The sequence below is a fragment of the Ambystoma mexicanum genome, chromosome 1p, assembly GCF_040938575.1.
Source record: "Ambystoma mexicanum isolate Mex_15411 chromosome 1p, UKY_AmexF1_1, whole genome shotgun sequence".
NCBI lineage: Eukaryota > Metazoa > Chordata > Amphibia > Caudata > Ambystomatidae > Ambystoma > Ambystoma mexicanum.
The window spans coordinates 1,293,307,414-1,293,327,867 of NC_090921.1; the positions used below are offsets into that span (position 1 = coordinate 1,293,307,414).

Sequence of the window (20,454 nt, forward strand, 5' to 3'; positions counted from 1 at the left end):
AAGCCAGGAAAGGCATTCATCTCTGCCACAGGCCGCATCGGCACACCAACACCGCCCGGATGAACTCAAGCCGACCTGCCAGGCCCAGCCCAACCCACGAGGGTGACCAGTGACGTCCTCCAGCCAAGACCAACCACGCCGCAGCAGCACCTATAGTTAGTCGTCGCCACCCAATCCCAATGAACTTGTGCCCCCTATAGTATGTAGGTTTTGATGACGTTTTTTGTAAATATATACGCCTGTCTTTGCTATTGTCAGACAGAGCGCTCTCGGAGTTTGCAGAGTTCTTTGCATGCCCTATTCTGATTGATAAACTCCCATTTACGCTCACCCGCACTCTGTCTTGGCCTTATTCCCATTTAGGGAGAGTCTTTCATTGTCTCTCATTGCGGGGAGGATCGTGCTGTTTGGGGACGCTTGCTTTCATCAGTTACAACATTTATAGATCGCCTTTATGAAATCACTTGCCACTACTCGCTGCTGTTAACTCTGCTGCAACCCACACTTACACACCTGAACAGCAGCTGCGATTACAGGGACCAGCCACTAAACCAATGTGTGCGGTCACTAACAGAATTTAGTTATTCATTACAAAGCCAATCCCAAAACTGAACGTCTCTTATTTCCTCTGGCCTTACAGCAAACAAGGGATGATTAGTCATAGGTCCTGAAGTATCACACAGGAGTGCATTACAGTAGTGCAAGAGACTAGTCACCAAGACCCCCTACTATAACTACACACTTGTCCAGTGGCATGAATGGGCAAATCCCATGAAGCCTCCCGCTATTAAAATAAAATCTAATGGAAATGGCCTGAACCTTTATCAACACTATCATATAAGTATTTAACTTGAGAAAACTTAACAAGTGTTCCAAAACTTCAGGGGGAAATTGGGTGGAGGGAGAGAAGTTAGCAGGACCTCCTCCATCGTCTGGTTGTTAAGATGAAGCCAGGTAGTGTCAATCCAAGCAGAGATGTCATCCAGGCTTCATGAATGTATGGTGAAAGAGATTTTAGTTTGGCTGTAATAGACGTAGGACGGTAAACTGAAGAGCTAGTCTTTAGCTTTAAAAAAAAAGAACAGTTCCATGACCGCCAAGCTCGTAATGAGGCCGATTGTCTGTCTCTGCCACGCTCTCCCTGCTGCTTTTTCCTCTTGTACTTTGCAACTATGCAATGCACACCGTACAAACTCACGTATAGATTTTATTGTTGAAAATATTTTGGATGTGTTGATCAGTTTAATTAATCAGCAAAACCCACTAGGCTTAATGAAACATGCTGCATGAACAATTATATTTTGTTAAAAAAATAATAAAAGACAAATCTATGCTGCACAAAGGTGCTATGGTCACCTCTCATATGGGGTGGAAAGTCCCATCAGATTTGAGAAAGGAGGGTTGACACTAGGAGTACAAACTCAAGAGTGACAAGCAAGGAAACTTCAGCTGAACAAATACGGTGGACGGCAATCAGTGGGCGAGCGTGAGGCTGCAGGTTCCGGAGGAGAAATTGCTACCATTTGTTTCTTTTTACAAGTGAGGCATTGGGGGCATCTCTGTAACCGGACTGCATCAGAGGGGCTAAATTTGATGGTCCTTTTCATGTCGGAACCTACAGAGCAAAGTTATGAAGGTGTTTTCTGCAACCCTCCATCACAATAGCATTCCAGCTCTCTTCTGGACAAATTGTTCATCTATTGTCATTTATCAGGCGCTGGGAGGGGGCAACACAAGACCCTCAGGCTGAGCACATGAATAAGGGAAGACGTAAAAGCATTAGAAGAGGAGGAGCATGACAGATGTAACCGAGTCTGGAAACACTAAACTCTTCCATAACAGCTAAATCAAGAAGCACTGATGGCAAGGCACACATGAAATGCACGGGTTGGAATGAAAATACACAAGAGCAGCCAACGGAAAGGAAGGCGTACCCAGGAAAGGAGGGAGGTAGGATCATCACTCATGGAAGGTTTATGGTCTGGGCGTGATGGGCAGATCTTTACATAGGAACAAGGTCAAGCTCATGCTAGGGTATACACACACTGGCGGGAACCCCTGAACGAAAGAAGTACCCTGGCAGAACTTGCACAGCCCCTTTCCAGTGGGCAGTGATCTACAGCTCAGAGAGGAAATGAGGTAGATGTAAACATTGAACTACTGCGTTTGGGTGGCGCTGAACATAGAGGCTGGTTCTACACAAGAATTACATACATTTCCAAAATACAGGCCAACAGCTCTGTCACTATGTAGCCTTATTCAGAGCAGTCATCACAAAGAAGAATTGCAATTTACACACATGGCTTTCCTATCCAGAGTTATTCTCACTTTGGCGGCTGTCTTGTTCCAGAGTCAATTTCCATGACACCACACAAAGGGCCCACTGCAGCCGGTAACACTGGAGACAGACCTGCACTCTTCTTGTAATATGATTATATGAGGAGTGGGCAAGGATGCTGCCTCGCGACAAATACACACATCAGATTAGTTCTTGTAGCAATTTTCCCTAAAGGTGATCGTTCGAAACCCTGCCCCCAGTGCCTCTCTTGCACTGCACCTTTGCTCTCGTCTCCTGTGGCGCAACCATTCCTAGCAGTGATAACATCAGCCCTCCAAAAATAGTCGGTATACTTCTTCCAGCTTCGGGTCCTTAAAACTTGGCACAAAATTGATTTTCAGGATCTCGCTGAAGCCCTCCTTGAGTGAAGGTGCCACAAACTTACTCCTGAAACAGACATGGAAAAATATTACTGCTCACACAGAAGAGATCCACCCTGCGCCAGCAGGCACACAACATCCCAGATCACTCACTTGTAGGAGTTGAATATCATGTCATTAACAGGCTGATGCCCCTGTCCCGTGTAGGTCATCTCCCGGAACTGTAATAGAATGCATGGATTAGTTATGTAGGAGCTGGGGCAGCAGATAGGTGCCTCATCAGGGGGTAGGACAAACCTAGATGGGATGTACAGTTTGTGAGGCATTGGGATTTGTAGATATAATCAAGGCAACTTTGCACCCTCCCGCTTCAGTCTCCCCCTCCTAGACAGCTCACTGATGGCCCTAATCTCCACCAACCAGCGCACTCTCAATTCCTTTTCCTCTCCAACAGCTCCCTTTCCCCCAGTGCTCTAGCTGGCCCCTTACACCTTTCCCCAACACAGCTCTCTCCTGGCTCTTTCCTTCAATCAGCCATATACTCCTCTCTCCGTGCTCCTGCTCCTTTCCCATAGCTATCGCCTTTCTGCACAGTACGCTACTCTTCCTGCCTGCTAGCAGCGAGCCAATGTATTCCTCTTCACAAGCCTAGTTCCAATCTCTGGTCTCTCCTTGCCTTTCACTACTCCACTCTCACTTGACGCTCCCATGAATTGCTTTACCATTTACTCTGGCTTGTACCATGCTCTCACCTGACTCATAGCTTCACTCTTCACGCTGGCTCTGTACTCCTTCCCTCAAATCATATTTCTTTTTTACCCATTTCTCCTCATCAAGCATGGCTCTACCTCTTCTGTAGGCAGTTTTAGCCATTTAGGCCCTTTTTAAATTGTGTTCAGCGATCACACAACTCTTATTTGTCTCACGCAGCTATTGCCATGTACTACTCACCCTAGCGTGCACTTTGCCATGCTGGAAGACCATTCTAAAACCAATGTCACCATAATCCCTGATACTCCTCAGGCTTACCCAGTGATCCCAGACAGTGTCATTGCCACCCTACACCATTTACTGGCAGTCCTTACCGTGTTGTTGTGTTTTGCCATCTCTATGGTTGCTGTGAAGAGGAAACACCGGATAGGAACTCCAGCTTTCTTTGCGCATTCGATATACCTGCAAGAGGTGAGAGTGTGAGAGAGTTTGTGGAGTTTTCAATATTTATAGGGATTCAGAATAAAAGCACAAAAAAGAATTACTGGTCCGATAGCCCATATTCCCGAAGCATACAACCACCCTTCTTCGCGCACTGATGGGTTATCTTTATCATTTTTGGAAAAAGAGTGAAGGTCAGCACTACTCAAGCAAAACCCCTTTTCTTGACGGCAGTGAATATAAGACCAATTTAGATATCCCTCAGCGACAGAGAGCAAAGGATTGGAATGGGTAATCTGCCACGGGCCTCCTTGGAGAGCACCTCCAAAGGACATAGGAACGTGGTCCTTGCTGCAGCCTGTGCCCGGATCACTGGGCAGTTGGTGAAGAGTGGAAAGGAACCAAGAGTATGACCCCAAATTACATGACATACCCCGCAGGCAAAGTAGGCATTGGGAACCACATTACTTGGGTTACAGACTGTAAGAGAATATGCAAAAGCCTTCATACAACACAGGTAAAGCAAAAAAGGAAGATTATCCGATTCACACTGGAAACCAAATGGACTTGGAAAGAACTAGGGAGGGATTTGAAGAACCATCTTGTCTTTTTGGCAAACTGGACAAGGATCCTTGGGGGAGACATACTCATAACCAAAGCTACTTGCTACCAGTTTCAAGCAATGGGATGCCCATGCTTAAAAGGCGGGGATCAAACTGACAATATATTAAACTCCCAAACTGGACATATTTTTTGTATCTCAGTGCACAATAGTGGAGTAACCGATCAAGAGATCACTTAACTTTGCTCTAGATGGAAAAAGGCTCTTGTAAACAATTGCCACATGCACCAATCACTGCCAAGTAGAATGTGCAGAAACGTATCTGGATGCTTAAATTGACAACATTAAAAAAAGAAAACAGGACAATGTTGCCAGCAACAAAAACAAAAGGATAGGCCAAATACATGTAGAAGCTTGCCTATAGATCATGAGCTATCGACCTCAAGAAAATGCAATCTTGCAGGTACAGGATAAAATATACTAAGCCATAGCAAAGACAGTCCATAATAGCAGTAGTACTTATGCAAAATAATGTAAAATTAACTTCAGCTCTGAAAGCACATTAATAAGGTTATTGCACTTTGCTGGAAACAATGGAAGGTTGCTACAACCAGAGCCGATCAAATGCAGTCTCTGCTATCATGTGAGCACCATTGGTCGTTCTAGATTCTACGAAGAACCTTAAAATTCGAAGTTTTAATAACCCCAGGGCCAGTCCTTTGTCTAGGTCATGCCAAGACCTTATTCTTCATGGTTTCCTTGGTTTCAGGCCCTACTGACGTAGGGAGGTTAGAAATAAAATGTGTCCGGTCAAACACAAATTCTCTTAATGAGTTATCCAATTTAACGGGCATCTGTGCTTTGATAATTTGAGACTTCATACTGGAAGTAACGTTCGTTTTTTTGTCATCACAATAAGCATGTGATAACAGAGTCCGGTGAGAATTCTCCACTGCAGTATGAGCCCCCCAGCCCCCCAACTAAGAATGACTGAGTTTGTTCTTCAACTAAAGTGATTGGGGCTGGAGCCTTACGATGGATATGCTTCTGAGCATCATTAGCCAATTTCACTGGTTTGGCCATAAATAATGCATTCAGCTCAGGCTGACAAATGCTATCCCTTGCCCCCTTCCAGTACCTGATTGAGTCCACTACCTTACATTCAGTATTAGGTATCCCAACCAATTTATCACAATCCATCTGAAAGGTGTGCCAGCTTTTTAATCATCCATTTTAACATCCGGACACAAATTAGTTTGACAATAGCGGTCTGTCTTTACAGGCATTACATAGTGTGCAGATTTGTCCAAAAGGTCCTTCTATACCAAAGTCATGAAAGTTTCTACATTTCCGTAGTTCAGCAATAATTCTGTCTTTAACTATCTGCCACATTGGTTCGATAATCTCTGAATCCACGTTATACGTCCCCATTGGGTCCACTAGGGACAGTGAAAGGCTACCCAAAGGAATTTCTTCTTCACCACACAATTGTTGGGGCAAATTGTGACACTGCGGCAACAGGACCCCATTATGAAGAGTATCGATCTACAAATCACTATCCCTATCACATGTAAAACTGTCATCTCCATGCTTAACTTGCTCCTCATTCACAATTTCCATATGGGCATTGGCAAAGGAGAGTATATTTTTAGCTTGAAGTCACATTCTTCTACAGGCATTATTGGCCAGGACCTCTAACAACCTATTCCTGTTGGGGGTGGTACTATCCATCCCATTACCCCTTTTAAATCCTCTTATGGGGGCACTGCCTAACAGGCAATATTTAGGTGAGGTAAGTGATGCCTCTTAATTGTGGTGCCAACCCCCTGCCAGCCCACATCCCCTAAAGCCCTGGTTTGAGTTTCAGGCGTCTTAAGGAACTGCCAACAGGACTACCCATTTGGCTTCCAACCACAATGAAACACTGAGACAGCGCCCATCCAAGTTATCAATGATGCTCTACACATCATGGACAAAAGGAGACCCACCTGCTCATTTGTCCCACTCAACCTCTGCTGCATTTGGTACAAGATACACAAATATACAGATGACTTGCAGCTTTGCCTAAATATCAATTGCATCAATGCCATCTTTAGACAAAAGCAACATCTGCATGTCAAAATCACCTAACTGAAGCTGGGGTGGGGGGCAGGGGAGGAGTACAATATATCTTGGAGAGGAACTACACACTGGAATATCAGCATTCCATCTTTAATACGACCATGCCCCACTCCCTTCCAGAAATCCCCGACTCTACCTTCCAGCAGGCAAGTAACAAGCGCTGTTACAGCAGCCAGGAATGGCCCGATACAGAAAGCTTGAAGTCAACACAACCATTCTGGCAAAGTGATTATATCCGGGTCTGAGACCACCCTTTAAAATAAATAATCTTTGAGACCCCCTTTGAGGAATCATCTTTGGGAATCTTCTTTAAATCATCTTGGACCAACCTGAAAAGGATTTCACTGGAATCTTTTTGGGGTTAAGGCTGCCTAAAGTTCTCATCCATTGGGTGAAGACAAAAACCTCCAAGGAGTGTGTAGACAGTCTCCCTAACCGTTTCTGAGGAACAAATGAAGCTACCTGCAGATGAAAATCTGACAGCTGCCCGACACAGGGACCCAGGACACTTCCAGTTTTGCAATTTCAGCAGGCAGTGTCCATGGCAACCTTCCTAGCTAGGAAGGTCAGAAGGAGGTGCGAGGAGCCTGGAATGAAACTCTGACACAGGCGGTTCATAGTTTTGGTCAAAGACTTTTATTAAAATAAAAGGGGTTGGGAAAGCGCTTCTCTGTCCCTACCGTAGAGGAGTTTCCCTACCTAAAACTAAGGATCTGTCAGTGGTCAGAATGTCAAAACAAAACAATTTCTATTCTGACCCTCACATTCTAACAAAGCAAGTCTAAAGCGGAAGGAACAGGAAAAATGTATTTGGCTTGAGTGATATATACATGTTCAAAGAAAGAAAATTTGCAATTCCAAACAAATAGTTCCAAAGGATAGCATCCCTTGCTCCTGAGGGAGATTCCCTACCCCTAGATTTCTCTTCACTCTGGTTTCCATTCAGGATGACCAGTCTCTTGAGCATCAACACGACAGGCGCACAAAAAAATGTGACTCTTGCACTTTGTTGTGTTAGGATACCTGGTGTACTCTCCTGCCAGGTTTCTTTCTCCTTAATATATTTCCTTACTTATTCCTGATGGGCTCTGATCAATGTACACTTTGTTCATTTTAATGTCCAATATACTTTCCTGTCATGACTGTCTCATAAAGACACATGTTCACAATTAGCATCCACCCGATATACTCTTGCATTTGCCCGGTATACTCTCCTACCAGGTCTTTTGTTACATATACACTTTCTTGCACCTTCAAACATCCTCAAATTGCCTGGTATTCTCTTCAGCAGGGCTTTCTTATGTGAACTCTGTGCACATTTCCAATACTAGTATCTTACTCTGGTATTTTATCTGCCTGTTATACTAGTCAGCCAGGACTTTCACATATGTCTTGCATACACTCACAGTTGTAACCCTCTGGATCAGTTTAGTTTTCCCATTTCATAACAATGTTCACTTGCATGTTCAGGGACTGTTTTGTTCATTAGCAGTGTTTGGCATATCTGCCAATACACCCCGGTGTCCCCACTTCCCTTCCGTGAACTCACCAGTTCTTCCTGGCATATTTTGTCTCTGCCGCGGTAGGGCGGCAGCAAGCATTCAGCATCCTGCTCACTGCTTCAGTTTCTCTACTTCTCTGCTCTACACAGTTCCTGCTGGGCTCTCTGGCTCCAGAGACCCGGTAAGGTGGAAGCCACCCAACATCTGCAAATGCGCAAAAGTCTTCTCACGGCTTCATGCGTCACTGCAGCGTGTTCTTCTCCACGGTCCGCTTCCCTTCTGCTTCATGAATACGCCGGGTGGCTCCACAGAACGCATTCTAGTCCCTCGGTCTCTATCATTTCAGAGAGATGCAGTCTTCTCCAGACAGCAGCTCTGTCTGGTCAAATCCTTCAGCAGGTTAAATACCCCCGCTGTAAGCGTTCATAAGAATTAGAGCACGGCTTGTGCTCTTGGGCTTGGGTGATCTGCATTACTCGATCCCTCTTGCTCGTCCCAGTATTCACGTGGTTATGGGAAAGGAAGGCCATTCTTGTTGACTTGCATATGAAGTTTGGGCAAACTTTCGTAGTGGTTTTCAAAGGCAAGACAGTTTTTGATGGCTTGTATACAGATCTGGTGAAAGGGTTTTCAACATTTTTCTTAGGTGGATGAGGGTAGGTGTTACAATACGCCATTAAGGCATTAGGTATTGGTGCAATATCCTCAGAAGAAAAAGGGGGATACCATGTCTCATCCGATGATGCCATGATACTTCCCCAGAGGATGTCTCCCTCCACCCCCCCCCCCATGTGATCCTGTATCATACAGCCACCCCCTGGGTCAGGATAAGGTGGAGGCTGCCGTCCCCCGGCCACATGAGGGGAGGTCACAGCCAGGAAAAGAGTGATGACACAATCGGATTCATCACAGAGGATTCATTTTTCTTAAGAGACCCAGTGGTGATTCCACCAGCGCTGCAAGGACCAAAAAAAGTTACCTTTGGCTCGCTCTGCAAGTCTGAGCTACAAAAAACACTAAGCACCATAGAGGAATTGCAATGATAGAACAGAGCTGCCTTTGGCACTCTTTGCAACTTCAAGCAGATTCGAGTGTGTCAAGCTCCTTTAAACTGACGGCAAGACCGTAGTGATGGCACATAGTCGAAGACACCAACTCATCGCTGACTCGATGCTGTGAAACGCTAAAGCCGAATCCCTGCTTTCGTTGTATTGCGATCCTGTTGGCCCTCCCAGCTCTACCGATTCGAACAAAGTCTGCCTGTGCCAAGCTTCTATGAGCCTCAAGCCATTGCTGATTGTCGAACAGCACTGCTTTGTTGAAACCCATGGGAGCCAGCTTGCCCCCTCGAAACAAACTCAACACAATCGGAAAGAGTAGCTAGAAGCAATTCCCAACATTGTTGAGATCCTGAAAGATAAAAAGGTATAAATCAGTGGTTCTGTGCCGCTGGCCTTGTTCTATGTGCCCTAGTGACATTTATTATCCCGTTTCATGAATTAAAAACAAATATTTGAACTTTGCCAGACCTTTACAAGACTATTTGCCTGCAGACCCCTTTTCTTCTGCACCCAGGGTGCCCTCCCCCCAAAGTCTGCACTCACTGTGTATCGCAATACAGGGGTGGGTTGTTAGGGTTTTAGGGTTTTTAATAGCTTGTCCATCCTTTTAGTTTCATTAAAGTGTTATTTGTATAGAGCCTTGATTGGATATTTCTTTTATTTTGGCACATACCACACCGTTATTGTTTTGGAAGCTTCAATGCTGGCTCACACCCTTCCATAGACAATAGCCTGCCATACGAGCATGCAAGCTTGATATGTGAATTAGGTATAACATTCATCGTATACCCGTCTTACATTAAAATCCCCCCTCATCCCTGTATTCCTGCAGACCAGTGGTAGTTTCGTCACACCAGAAGAGAAGACATCATTGGGTTGAAAAAAATTAAGTTAAAAGGGGAAAAGCCTGGAAGACAAGGCGTCTCCAGAAGATCATCTCACCCCTATAACATGAAGAATCATGTACAACACTAACTGCACCCTACTCCTTCCACCTGACCCAATGCCCTCTGCTCCTTATACGTGACCCTAAATAATTCTCTGCAATGGTTTTAGAGCATTTATACAACTATTTTGCCCGTTAGCCATGTGTGCGCTTTCTTCCACTCAACACACTGCCCTGTGTTATGTCTTTTAGACTTGATCCTACAATGTTCCCTACCGCTTCATTAACATACATACGTACAAAAGGACTTATTGCCCTTAAGCAATTTCAGGGCTAACGATATTGCCTTGTATTTCAAGACATCTGTGTCCAATAACCTATCCTGATTACAGAAAACACTTGTACCTAAAGCTGATGCATATTGTACTTCATGCAAACTGGCAAGTCAGCATTTCATCCGATCTCCAGATCGTCTAGCAGGAATCCACCAACATTTTAAGTCTTCCATGAGGACGCTATTTTTAAAAAAATCTAATGTCCACCATGTTTCATCTAGATGAACAGTCCTGTCACATTTGCGCTAATACGTTGACTTATCTGCGTGGGAGTCAATGCGGCATCTGAGGCATCACGGATGGACCAAACAGAAACAAGAGTTTTAACAGACTGAAGGCAGCAGCCTTCTCTGGAGAGGATGCTCATATCAGTCTTCTAGTTAATGGCAGATGTGGGTACCCTGATGTCACAGATTGGCCACTACTACTGTGATTACCAGAGTACAAAAGTACAAATTGCTTATCGTACTGACGACTGTACTCCTAATCCATAGTCCCCTTTTCTCTGTAATCGTGGATGGTCCAACAGAACAGAAGCATGTAGCACGATAGCACTAATAACTAAATAACTAAGCTTAAGTTGTCTTGACCTCTGCTGCGCCCGAATGCCCAAGGGTTTGGTGCGCAATAACAAATAAACAAACAAACAATATAGCTAAACAGAACTTAGTGCAATGCACGTGTCCCCGGCAGATACATCAACGCACAAGCCTCACATGGGTATGCTTCCCGTCCCTCCTATGAGCCGATGGAGAAGACTTGCAACATATCAGCATGGAAGGAGATAGATCCTTTGCCTGACAGGCAAGTGTTTCAACACAATAAACGATGGCAGGAGGCGCTATACACATGCAACAAAACATAACATATGGAGGAAAGGGGACCATGGGCTCAGAGTACAGTTGTCACTGCATCCTGTACTTTTTTTCTACAGTCCTTTGGGATTGCAAAGCATGTTACTCTAAAGTGAGTACCCCCACTGGTCACAAAGGTCAACCTACCTAAACAGAGAATCAAATCTAGCCAGATGCCCATGGAGTAGGTCTTGCAAAAGGCACCTAAGTAGCCCAGGTGGCTGTGGAAGGCAACCTTTTCGGAGACCATATGGGCATGAACACATGCAGAATGTACATTCCGTAGCTAAAAACATTCAAGAATGCAAGTCAGAAAGTGATCGTAGCCGTAGCCGCAGCCACCTTAGTGTCAGAGAAGAACGCCCAGCAGTGATAAAATATTCAGAGGAGCTGAAAGATTGTGTTTGCTTTAGGTAAAATCTGAGAACTGTAGCCATGACCAGAGGTTGAAGAGTATGTTTAACCACGGGAAGGGGTCTGGAAGGGACAAAGGTAGAGATTTCTTAATTAAAATGAAAGGATAATGCTTTCGGGACAAAAGAGGGGTGCTATTGCAAGCCACACTAGACCTCTGAAAAATAAGTAATGCTGAAGCTCGCTGAACTACTGACTTGAGAGGACCGTGCTGTTCTCTAGGACACCAGGTGAATGTCTGGCAAGCCATAGGTTGCAACAGGGTATGAGAATTAAAACACCAGCTTTGAGGTCCTTAGGACTATGAGGGGGTCCATGTAGGTGGGTGAATCCTAAAATGGCCATTATATTGCCTCTTCAAAACTGTATTAATCAGAGACCATCAAGTGCCCCATCCCACGTTGAGGTAAATACCTACAGCTGAAAGATACGTGCAGCAGAAATCTATGGCCATCCCCAGACCTACCAGGTCAAACATGAATAAAAGGACGTAATACAACAAGGCAGAAGGTGGGTTTATCCTTTGTCAAGACTCCCAACGGAGCAGTGCCCATTTTCCCCATGTACTAGGTGCGAGTACAAGCTTGTCCTCGATCACATCCAGGTTTTCTTGAGATAAGCTGAGCCACCTAAAACTTAAATCCTCAAGAACTAAACCGCCAAGGAAAGCAAATGAGGTGTGGGATGTTATGCCATTGTGAATTGATGAACAACTCAAACCCCATGTTAGGACAGAAAGTCCGATCCCAAGAGGCAGGAGCACCGTTGATCCATACTCACTTTGAGAAGGTTCTAAAGACCAAACTCTGGTGGGCCTCTGGGAAGATTTAAACTTTAGGATCAGAGGACAAGGAACTGCTTAAAGCATTTGCCCATCCCAAGGAATGGGCAAGGTGTTGCACATGTACTGTCCCCTGGCTCTTCCATGAGGCATAGAGGGACCACTTCAAGTTGGACTTCTACGCAAAGAGATGCACCACAGGAGAATCCTCACTTATGTCTCAAAACTCTTATTCTAATCTCTTAGGCCTGCTGCTCGCTCTTCTCTTCTCCTAGAACCCTGATGCCTTTTGGTGTTGTCCGCACTCTATAGGTTTCAGTACAATACAATACTTGTTCCTCATGAGTGGTAAATTCGTCATCCAGCCTCCAAGGCCAGATATCCAAACCGGAGCTTCTGTCGTCTTACCTGATGGAATCGCCGGCGACATTGCTCTAATTCCCTATATAAGGTACTGTCTAACTCCTGGGTACTTACCGAGGCAGTTGTTGTGTAGTGGTTCGCTGATCCTGCACTTCCTGAGTCACATTGTGGTGGCCGACCCAACTATGTTCTCCCGGGCCTAAGAACACTTGTCCCCCAGGATGAAATCCTTCAGGTCGCCCAACTAGCCCCCCTGAACACTTGAATAAGAATGGATTTCCTACCTGTTACTTAAACGCATCTTCTGGACTTTGACAATGTCTACCTTCCTTTATTCCGCCGACCAAGGGTCACTGGTCTCCCATGTGACTTTGAGACTCATTTCTCAGAGTTGGGTTTAGGCCTACACAATGTTATCTAAACTGCCAGTATTGCTAATTAGTAATTGTGACACCCAACAAATACATACAGAGAACACATACCCGTAGAACCAAATGTATCAACCTGGAGGAGGTAGGACAAGGTAACAGATGTTATATAGTGGGCACTCTACTTTTGTATCATCTCTTGGAACTTTGGGTGCTGTAAGACAGCAGGGCGAGGTGGTAAATGGCATATCAAACATATGGTGGCGAAAGTAAGATTGGTGAATTGATGCTCTACTGCAGTTAAGGGTCTACTTAAATGTGTACTGTTATGTGTGTTGTAGGGAGCCTTCGAGGGTCTTCACTGGATGGGTATAGTGACTTTTAAAATGCCACAAACAATGATCATTTTAGGATTGCACAGAACTATGCTAGGGGTCCTGTATAAGGTCAAAGGCAACCTTGGCGTAGTAAGCCACTGTTACGCAAGTTTGTTATTTAATGGGCACCCCCATTAAAACAGTCGGATTAATGGTCCACCTACTGACTACATGACTCCTTCCCTGATTAGGAAAGCTTGTCCAGCACACATTTATCTTTCATGTTAAAACTTCCTAGCATTCCAGGGCATAAAGATGCTGAAGATCTCCATCCATCCATCCATCCATCCATCTATCCATCCATGTTACGCACAAAGTTCTAAACGGACTCACAGTGAGTCAATTTTGTTTCCCCCTGCCCCCCTTCAAGGTTCGCAGAGCTATTGCCAATACATTTCCATACAGAGCCTCATTGGTGATGTAATCCAGTATTCGTCGCTGGGAATTGTGGCGATTCGCCAGATATCCTCACTTGTCCCCAAATGACAGCCCTTTTCCACGAGGGTAGGGCAATGCGGCTGCTGCCAAATAGTCCCCATAGGAATGGTTTAATGTGGCAAGACTTCACCCCAATCCCAAACCACTAGCTTCAGAGTAGACAAAGGTATGGGATATAGACAAAACAGAAAGTACTAGGACGAAGAAGAGCACCGGAAACATGAAGCTTACCGACTGTGTATTACTTGTAAGAGTTGGCTCCAAGAAGGCATGAGGAGCAAGGTGTCAAAAGAAACAAAGGGCTTTAACAATCCATCATGGTGGTACTGGTAATGTAAAAGCAGAGATGGTGGACTAAAGAACTTGTCAAGCCGAGCAGGGAGAGGCAACAGGTGTGGAAACCCTACAGAGTGGGAGTTTCAAATCCTGTCAGCAGACCGGAGAAACAGAAGAGCGGAGGACGCTGGCAAATCTCAGAGACTTCTCCGTGGATCCAGCAGGAGCAGACCAGAGCATGAAGGAAGAAAAGAGAACCGAGCTGCTGGAGCAATGGACCCCAGTCCCAGGAAGCTACAGTGGCATACTGAAGCCAACGGGAGGTACAAAAGACCTGGAGTGGACACAGGGGTGGAAGAGCGGTAGGCTCGAGCAGCTCTTCCCTGGTCCAGTAGTTACAAACATACTATTGGGAAGAGTGGAGGTAGCATCCGAGGAGAACTTCCTTGTTGCAGTGGCAGCATTAAGCCCACTGAACACCAGAGAATGGGCTGGGACCCCAACAGACGTGAACTGAGCATCCGAGGAAAACATCCTTGTCGTCACCTGACAACCAGTCACGCTGCGATCCCAACGCCAGTAAAACAGACATTCAAGGAAATCTTTCTCGCCCAGTGGCAGTGATAAGTCCACTGAAAGCCTGAGAAGGATTTGGGACTTTTCTAATATTGTGAGAGTGGCAAAACAAGCATCAAGTTGAACGATACGGAAAAGAACTCTCAAACACTAGGAGAAGGGATTCATTCTCCTGGTGAAGAAACTGAAGCCTTTTAAAAATATTCAAGAGACAGCGGGGAAGGGAGTCATTCCACCACGCTTTGTTGTGAACTATATATTGGAGCGTGCTGACAGTACCAGGAGATGGGATTCATTCTCCTGGTCCTGAAAGTTGAGTTGTACAAAGGCTTTGATGGAACCACAACCCAGGGAAAGGGAGATCATTATCTCTGGCATCCTTTTGGCAAAAGAAAACCTTTGTGACCACTGCCCGAGTACCTGGAGAAAGGAGTCATTCTCCTGCAGAAGGAACTTGCTGTTGGATTATTCTTTCATTGTGGTGTAAAGGATAGAAGTAGGTTGTGACATAGGATGGTGGTGTTTGATTTCAACGGACAGATCCTTTAGTATTAGTTTGAGGCATGGAAACCCCTCTACGGAGTTAGGGATTGTGAGGGTTTCTTTTTTCTATAAAGGTTTATAGCAACCATCATGCCACCTTTGCGTCAGCTTCCTTCTTCGACACCCTTACAGAATTCCTATAACTCCCTGTGCTCCAAAGGTATCCCGTACTGGTTCCAGAGCACATTGTTTCTGCTCACCTCCTTGTGCAGGTACTCTGACAGATGGTAGCAGTTTGAAATCTTTAGAAGGCTGCACGCTGTATCAGCCATTTTATGAGCTGGGAAAAAAGAACTGTTCCCTGCAGGTCTTCATTAAAACTGAGGGGGATTAAGAAGTACAATGGGTAACAAGGATTTAGAAGTCGATTGAGACACCAGGACAAGCCCGTATTTAACGGGTAGCTATGGGCACAAGTGTGTGTCACATGTGGTCACACTCCTACTGAGATTACAGATTGAGGTCAGGGCAGCAAAGGCCAAATGCATGGAATAGCCATCTCAGACTCCCTCTGAAGCCTTGTCCTGAATGTTTGTCCAGGAAGATGGCATTTTGTGATCATCCCTGACTGGGTGGCCGACAAATGTTTACATGAAAGTTTGACTTGTGCATCTTTTCCCAAAATGTGTGTAAGAATTGGGGTAGCTCGACCATCTCCAAGCAGCTGGAAGGGGGACCCCACCCAAGGAAGATTAAGGTCCTTTTCCTGCAACCTATAATCAAGCAGTCAATACTGCTGGAGCCTGCATGCTCCAAACCTCTCAAGGACCAGAGAGTACCACACCAGAACTCACTTGACTTGACTGGCACAATAATGTTGCTTATCTCAAGACTGAGGGCCTATGTAAAATAGCACTTGTAGTCACTGAACATTCTTGTGTGTGTGTTTGAGACCCTGTCCATCCTGTAAGGTACTAGCAGAAAGTAGTGTAGAAGACCTAAGACTGCTACAAGAGCATCTTATCTGTTTTTGAAACACTTGGCCTCCACGTGCACTGCTGTTTCCACCCAGCCTCCAATCTCAACACCAGAAGTAGCCATACCGACCTCCGACATATGGTTTATCTTGGCTGGGTGCAGCAATTTCATCCAGTGTCCCTTCCACTGTCCTTCTTGGGCAGGAGTTTGCTGCCAGCATACCATGCACCTTCACTGGGCCACGACTGACAGCTCCTTTTCTTCATAACCAGAGGTTTGCCAGCTGGCTTAGTTGCAAAAATGAACGTTGAACCCATAGGAAATCATTAGGTGTAAGCTACCCACAACTGCAACTTGTGCTGGGTGTGTGCCTTCACTTTGGCAGCCCCTGTTCATTAGAACCACAGGCATTCCTTTTGGGCTTATCCATCGGGTTAACAATGGGATTTTTATAAGTACAAAAACCCTGGGCTAGAGACATTGCAAAGTGACCCCTAGGTACTGTTGTGAACTTAATAACCCTTAAAAACTGTCCTAATAAGCAACTCACCCGTTCGGTACCTCAACAATTTTTGCCAAAGCTATCTAAACAGTATATTTTCTTAACTACAATGTGGACATTCCCTCCTTATGGTGCTTTGTATGCAACTCGGTCCCTTATTTTCCACATCACATAACCAAAGCATAGCCCTAACTGCACATACATACACACTATCCCGGGACCCCCTGTTGAGTCAGACACTATGTAGAGAAGTCCTTCTATGGAGCAGTGGATTGTTCTTTTTGAACCCTAAATTTGGGGTATAGAGAGATCATGCTCAACCGTCTCCGTGATAACCTGGGTCTCACTGGTCAGGCTCTGGCATGGCTGACCTCTTTCCTTTCCGGTCGACCCTCCCAGGTCCAAATGGGCTCCTTCCTCTCTGACATCTTTTTCTCCACCTGTGGTGTCCCCCAGGGATCCAACCTCTCTCCCTGGCTTTTCAACCAGTATCTGGCACTCCTTGCCCACCGCATCGCCACTCTCTGCCCCTACTTCCAGTGCTATGCGGACGATACCCAGCTCATTTTCAGGCTACCCTCGGCCTCCTCCTCTCCTTCCCTCATCTCCGACTGTCTGTCTGCTATCCAGGAATGGTGTGCCGCCAACGACCTCTGCCTTAACGCCAGTAAGACTGAGATTCTACTCATCGGCACACCCACTCCCTCCTTCCCTGCAGCTCTCTGGCCGGCCTCCCTTGGCCCCCTTCCTGCCCCTACCTACAAGGCTAAAAACCTCGGGGTCATCTTCGACTCCACACTCTCCTTCTCTCCTCATATATCTGACGTCTCTAAGAAGTCACACTACCAGCTGCACCTCCTCAGAGGTATTCTTCCCTTCCTCTCCTTCCCCCAGAAGCTCACTGTCTCCCGAGCCCTGGTTCTCTCAAGGCTGGACTACTGTAACAGCCTCTATCTTAATCTGCCTGCCTCCACTCTCCGCCCTCTGCAACTTATCCAGAACAGAACTGCGAGACTTGTCCTTGGCCTCAAGCCCAGGGACCGTATCTCTCCAGGACTGAAATCTCTTCACTGGCTCCCAGTGGCTGCGAGGATTAAGTTCAAAACCCTCTGCATTGTCCACAAGGCCTTCTGGGGGCTGGGGCCTAAATACCTTCAACTCTCTCTTCCTAAATATCTTCCTTCACGAGCCCTTCGCTCATCCGTCTCCAACTCCCTCATGGTCAGCCGCTTCTCGAAGCAACGAGCTGGGGGCAGATCTCTCTCTGCAGCAGGGGCCTCCCTCTGGAACAGCCTTCCTGCCTCCCTGAAACTTGAGGAGAACCATCTCCGGTTCCGGAAGCACCTCAAAACCTTCCTCTTCTCTTCTGCCTTCTCTCTCCCTCTCCCCTGCTAAACCTGCTTAACTCCCCACTGAATTCTGCACTATACCTGCATCTGGGCCACTCTCAGCGACCTCGGTCCAGGGCCCAGCCACCCTCCACTTGCACTGCCTCCCTGGCTCCCCCTGCACTGCGGGACTGTCACTGTATCCCTACAGCCCCCTTCCCAGCTCTGCACTTACCTCGCACTTGCCACCAGCTGGCCCTTTTTATTTATTATTTATTATTTATTATTTATTATTTATTTACGCTACTTACCTTGTACTGCACTTTCCCCCCCACCTCCTCCCCCTGCACTTTCTCCTTTTCCCCTTCCTCTGCACTTGCGCGATCTGAATGACACCTGGCCTAGTAGGATCGCTTGTCTGTCTTCCCCTTGTTTCCCTCCCTCCCTGCCTCGTCGCGCCTTGAAACACTTGTGTATAGGCGCGTTACAAATACCTTATCATATCATATCATATTGGTACAAGCAATTCCAGAGTCACCCATTTGCAAAGGAATCACAGATAAATAAATTTTTGGCATGCATAACTAGTGATTGGCGGCTTACGAGAATTAGGGATTGAAGGACTGGCATGATTCCAGTGATCCATGTGAAAAGCGACAGCTCATAAGAAGGTGTGAGAAAGGCAACCAGCTGGGGACAGCACACGGCTGTAAATAGCACCAATGACCCCAAATAGAAAAAGTGAACGAGGCAATGTTGGAGATGTAGTCTATCTTCTGAGCCAGAGGAAGGGAGGTGTGTCGGGGTCCAAGTGGGCTGTGTGTGTGGCATGGCTTGCAAATTGTTTTCTTTGTCAAAAAGAGCTCTGGTTACCACCCATAGCGCAAGGACATACCAGGACCCTTCAGCATTGGCATAGGACTAGATGCTTGGTGGACCAATGAAGCTATTAAGTAAAAAGTAAAAGAAAAAAAAGCAAGTGCCTGCAGGCTAAGCCCAGTGTGCGGACGCGGGTAGATATGCTGTGTAGCAATCACACCAGCACCAAACGCTCTCACACCAGCAGACAGCAAATTCCATAGCTCCCTTCACTTTCAAAGGGTAAACTTCTTGACCATTCTCTGTCCCGAGAACGTGGGAACCTACATATGGTTGAGACATCGTATTCAAGTAGACGTTAAGATATTCTTTCCAGGATCCTGCACCTGGAGAGCATCCCACACACAGCTTGAAGCTGGTGCTATGACTAGGAGCTCTGCTCTCAAAGTGGGCCATTCTGAAGCAAGAGTAAAAAGACATTTCCATATGCTATACTAATATACTCAAATCTAGAACTATCTGCATTTCTGCATCAAGTTGCTCTGTAAAAGCATGTTCATCTGCTAGAGGGCTTTCTAAGACAACTACAGCTTTGAAACTGTTCAGACAGCAAGAAAAGGCATGCAAGTCACTTTTACCTGTTCCGAGACTCCACATCAGGGTTGGTGTTGTCAATAACGACACTCTTGCCATTCTTCAAGGACTCAGCGCACATAACCACACACTTCTGCCAGCTTCCCACTGTGTCCTTAAAGAGAATGAAGGCACAAAGGTTAAATATGTGGTTGGGGTGGTTAGGCTAGGAGGGATGGGGAGTATACATTTTCAGACACTGATGCAACAACAAAGCCGCCAAACATCATCTAGTCATGGTTCCTAAGGTAATCATAACTCTGCCACTGCGTTGAGCTGCTCATGAAACACCACCCATGACATCACAAATGAGGTCATCCAGAACGTTTATCATCACACCTGTGGCCCTGTGTAGTGCATCATTGGGCCTTCCCATGACCCCAGCAGACCAACCTGTAGTAAGCTCTGGCCATGGCCTGCAAGCATGAAAATGATCACTTGCCCACATCATAGCCTTGGGTCATGTTGTGGCACTCGCCAAAGCCACCCATAGTGGGAAATGGCCATGCCCCTCCCCCCCCAAACCCGCTCACAATGGGCAATGGCTATGGCCAGGCCCCAGACCCCCTGTCATGGATGAAGCAATACACAATTGCTCTGCCAAGGTCTGGCCTTTGGCCCCTCAACCTACCAGGAGCAGGTTCTGCCGAATAGCCTTCGCCTATTCTCCAGGCACTCCCAATTCACATGATGCGGCCATGTTTCACCACTTAAAGCAACCTTTAGTTGTTACTGCCTAACCTTTAGTGGTTACTGAAAGGGGCATGGGACCACAGTCATGTCGGGTGGTCATTTAGACAAGGTGGTGGACGAGTCATACTTTTATATGGCGATTGTAGAAATAGAAAGCCTGTATATAATAAATGGATATATCCGTTAGTACACCAGTAACAGTATATCATGTACAAGAGTGCACAATTCGCAATGAAGAAGCTTTGCCAACATATAAGTTAGGCTTCTTATAAGGAGCCTAATATAGCAAATGGT

The 20,454-nt window shown here is 46.0% G+C and overlaps 1 protein-coding gene across 2 annotated transcripts in view; it reads right to left on the bottom strand.

Moving 5' to 3' along the window:
- Positions 1-1,189: 1,189 nt before the first annotated feature.
- Positions 1,190-20,454, bottom strand: part of PNKP (polynucleotide kinase 3'-phosphatase) — a 228,603-nt gene continuing 209,338 nt past the window's right edge. For both annotated transcript variants that reach the window (XM_069605627.1, XM_069605637.1), the window contains exons 14-17: positions 19,473-19,582; positions 3,744-3,831; positions 2,812-2,879; positions 1,190-2,725 (exon numbers count right to left, since the gene is read on the bottom strand). In XM_069605627.1, coding sequence (XP_069461728.1) covers positions 2,605-2,725; positions 2,812-2,879; positions 3,744-3,831; positions 19,473-19,582 — 387 coding nt within the window. In that variant the 3' untranslated portion in view covers positions 1,190-2,604. The remainder of the gene's footprint in view (positions 2,726-2,811; positions 2,880-3,743; positions 3,832-19,472; positions 19,583-20,454) is intronic.